This window comes from Gavialis gangeticus, unplaced genomic scaffold (genome assembly GCF_001723915.1).
Source record: "Gavialis gangeticus isolate Ggan-Ray unplaced genomic scaffold, GavGan_comp1, whole genome shotgun sequence".
NCBI classification, from domain to species: domain Eukaryota; kingdom Metazoa; phylum Chordata; order Crocodylia; family Gavialidae; genus Gavialis; species Gavialis gangeticus.
In genome coordinates, this window is record NW_017729004.1 from 41,612,238 (window position 1) to 41,615,134 (window position 2,897).

Consider the following 2,897-nt stretch of genomic DNA (forward strand, 5'->3'; position numbering starts at 1 on the left):
AATGAGGGGCATGTGTGCACAACACTTTAAAGCAGGTTAAATGCTTTTGCACCATTTTAATGGTGTTGGTGTTTGCACGCATCAGCGGCATATTGCGCATTAATTCCAGCCGCAGTAGCTCATCCGGCAGTGTAATGCGCCTTAAATGACTTTGGGGTGCAGCAAACTAAAACACCTCTGAGGAGTTGTAGTTTGCTGCCCTACTGCTGTGGATTGAAGCACCGGGCTACGTCTGGCTCAGGGGCTGTGCAGGCAGCCTGGCAGCAGCCCAGGAAGGCATGCTCCACCAAAGGAAAAAGATAAAAGTGCCAAGCCTGATCTTTTTTTTTCCCCCCTGGAGCCTGCCTGCCTGCATGAGCTGCACAAGGACCCGGTCCTTCCCTTTGTGTCTGAGGTGCCCTCTGGGACCGCCCAAGCTGGGTACCTGTGGGCAGGTGCCGCTGAGGGGAAGCGGGGGGGGGGGGGCCACTGCGGAGGGAAGCAGCAGCCACCCCCACCGCAGCCCAGGGACCACTCCACCTGCCAGCGGTTCACCCTCCCTTCCCCACCGCCTGAGAGGCAAGTAAGACATGGGTGTTCACAACACAGGGAGTTACTCTGCCCTACATTGAAGCAGTGTTTTTAAAAACCCACCACTTCAATTTAGGGCCCCCGTTTTGTCTATACAAACCCCTAGATTCTAATATGCTGCTCTTTTATTGTGCATGCGCCTCTTACTGACATTGACTGGACATGTGCACACTTAGGAGAACAGAATATCATAATGAAAAGCTACTGTATGAATCTGAGAACAGATTATTGTCCTCTTGTGGCAAATTACAGTTCTGCCTGGTGATGGTAAATTACTGCTATTGGCTATTAAAGCTGAGTCAATAATTTGTAACAAATAATTCATTTGATGAGTTATGACTGATTTTTATCTCACAGACTATCTGTGAACAGGTCATAATTACCTTGAATGTAACAATTGTTTGTACATATCCTAAGAAACTTTTGGGGAGTTTTATTTAGTGTATGGCTTGTCATTTGATTAGTGTTATTTACTTGTGACTGTTCATACTATGTCACACAGTTTGGGTTCTGTTCCTTGAAAGGATTATAAACACCTACAGAATGCACATTTAAAATTCTTTTTCTCCAAATGCACAAGCACACAAACTTACAATAATGTGTTTTACCAATTCAGAAATATTCAGAGAAATCAAATACAAATGTGGCATGAACATGACCAAAGCAAAATTAATTAAAAATTAAAACATGTTTATTGATAAATTTTTGCAATATTGGCCAATCTCACAGCTTAAATGCTCTGAATTCCCTGGCAAAGACCTCTGGAATTACTCTGATTTGCCTGCATATTCATCAACATCTCTGATAACAGAATTTAACTAATTATGATTAAATTATTTTAGAATCTATGGTGAAATCATCCATCTTTTGTTACTTGAGTACTGTAATTACATTTTTGCTGTCTTTAGAAAAAGGTAACACTAATAACATTTTATATTATTGGGAAGGTATAAGAAAGGAAAAGGCAGAAGTGATCCTTAGAATGTTTTATGAAAATATTTTCCATCTCAGAAAATGGTTTCCAAAGGTTCTAAAATGTTGCAAGAAACCTCAAACTTCAAAGAACATCTTACTGATCTTAACTCTTCAAATATATGCAGAGGTTCAAGCCCTTGGATTATTAATCATGTATTCCTTATGTTCCTCACAAACACTACTTACATCTCTGCTGTAATTACACTGACTTCATATCTCTCTCTGCCAAAGCAAAGGATGCCAGAGGATTTGTTACAGCTACGGAAAGTAACCTGTTCTGGTTAATTGGTTGAAGAACTCTGGAAAAGGAGCTAAAGCAAAACTGAAGCAATAAATCAATCTTGGGGGTTAGATAGTAGTTGGAGGGGGGGGTTATAATCAAAACATTGTTATTTCTCCAGATAAGCATTTTATACAGCATTTGATTCACTGTACACTTACCTTGCATTGCTAGGGTTGGCTGTTGTCAGATTAGCCAGAGCCATGGCTGCAGCTTCTTTTACCTCTTCATTGTCACTGCTTAGCAACTGAACTAACTGGGGAATCCCTTTGAAAAAAATATAATTGTATACATGCAGCTTTAAATTAGCCATGGTAAATTGCAAAATGGCAGTATGCTCCTTATAGAATGAAGCTTACACATTCTAATTCCAGCTCCTCGCCAGTTTACTCACCTTGGATTCCAAAAGCATCTTTGCTAGCAAGATTCTCACACATAGCAGAAATAGCTTGGGATACAGCTGTTTTTAATCCATCATTATCAGTTCCCAAAAGGTTTATGAGGCATTTTTCAACTTCTTGTTCATGTAAAATTTTTCTATTTTCAGCTTAACATAAAACAAAAATAATAACAACGTTAATATTCATAGAAATGGGACTTCATGTGACAACAAGATAACAATTTGACCTTGTGTTTGCTTCTTGCTCTTGACACAAACATGAGAGTAAGACATGATGTGTGAGTCTTGACATTATGCAGTGGCACTTATAAAATATACACAAAAGACCTGAGCCAAGGATCACTGAAGTCAATGGAAAGTCTATCATTGACTTCAGCGGGCTTTGAATCAGGCCAGAAAGATGTATTTTAACTACTACATTTAAACACAAATAGCTTAATACAATGAAAAATTTGTTCCCAGAAGTTTATGCACACTTCACATTTTCTCTATTTACTCAGGTATTACTCAGTACGGCATACAGGGTAACTAGCACAGCACAAATGCTTGACTTTAGGAAAGCCGACTTTGATGTTCTCAGGGCAGTAGTCAGGGAGGCACTCGGAGCCCAGGGGGTAGCTAGTAAGGGGGTCCAGGAAAGGTGGTCCTTCCTCAAGGAGGCTATCCTTGGGG

At 40.4% G+C, this 2,897-nt stretch overlaps 1 protein-coding gene across 5 annotated transcripts in view; it reads right to left on the bottom strand.

Moving 5' to 3' along the window:
- ARMC3 (armadillo repeat containing 3) overlaps nt 1-2,897 on the bottom strand; it is a 157,859-nt gene that overhangs the window by 66,775 nt on the left and 88,187 nt on the right. For all 5 annotated transcript variants that reach the window (XM_019508298.1, XM_019508302.1, XM_019508301.1 and 2 more), the window contains 2 exons: nt 2,220-2,372; nt 1,987-2,092 (listed from right to left, as the gene is read on the bottom strand). In XM_019508298.1, coding sequence (XP_019363843.1) covers nt 1,987-2,092; nt 2,220-2,372 — 259 coding nt within the window. The remainder of the gene's footprint in view (nt 1-1,986; nt 2,093-2,219; nt 2,373-2,897) is intronic.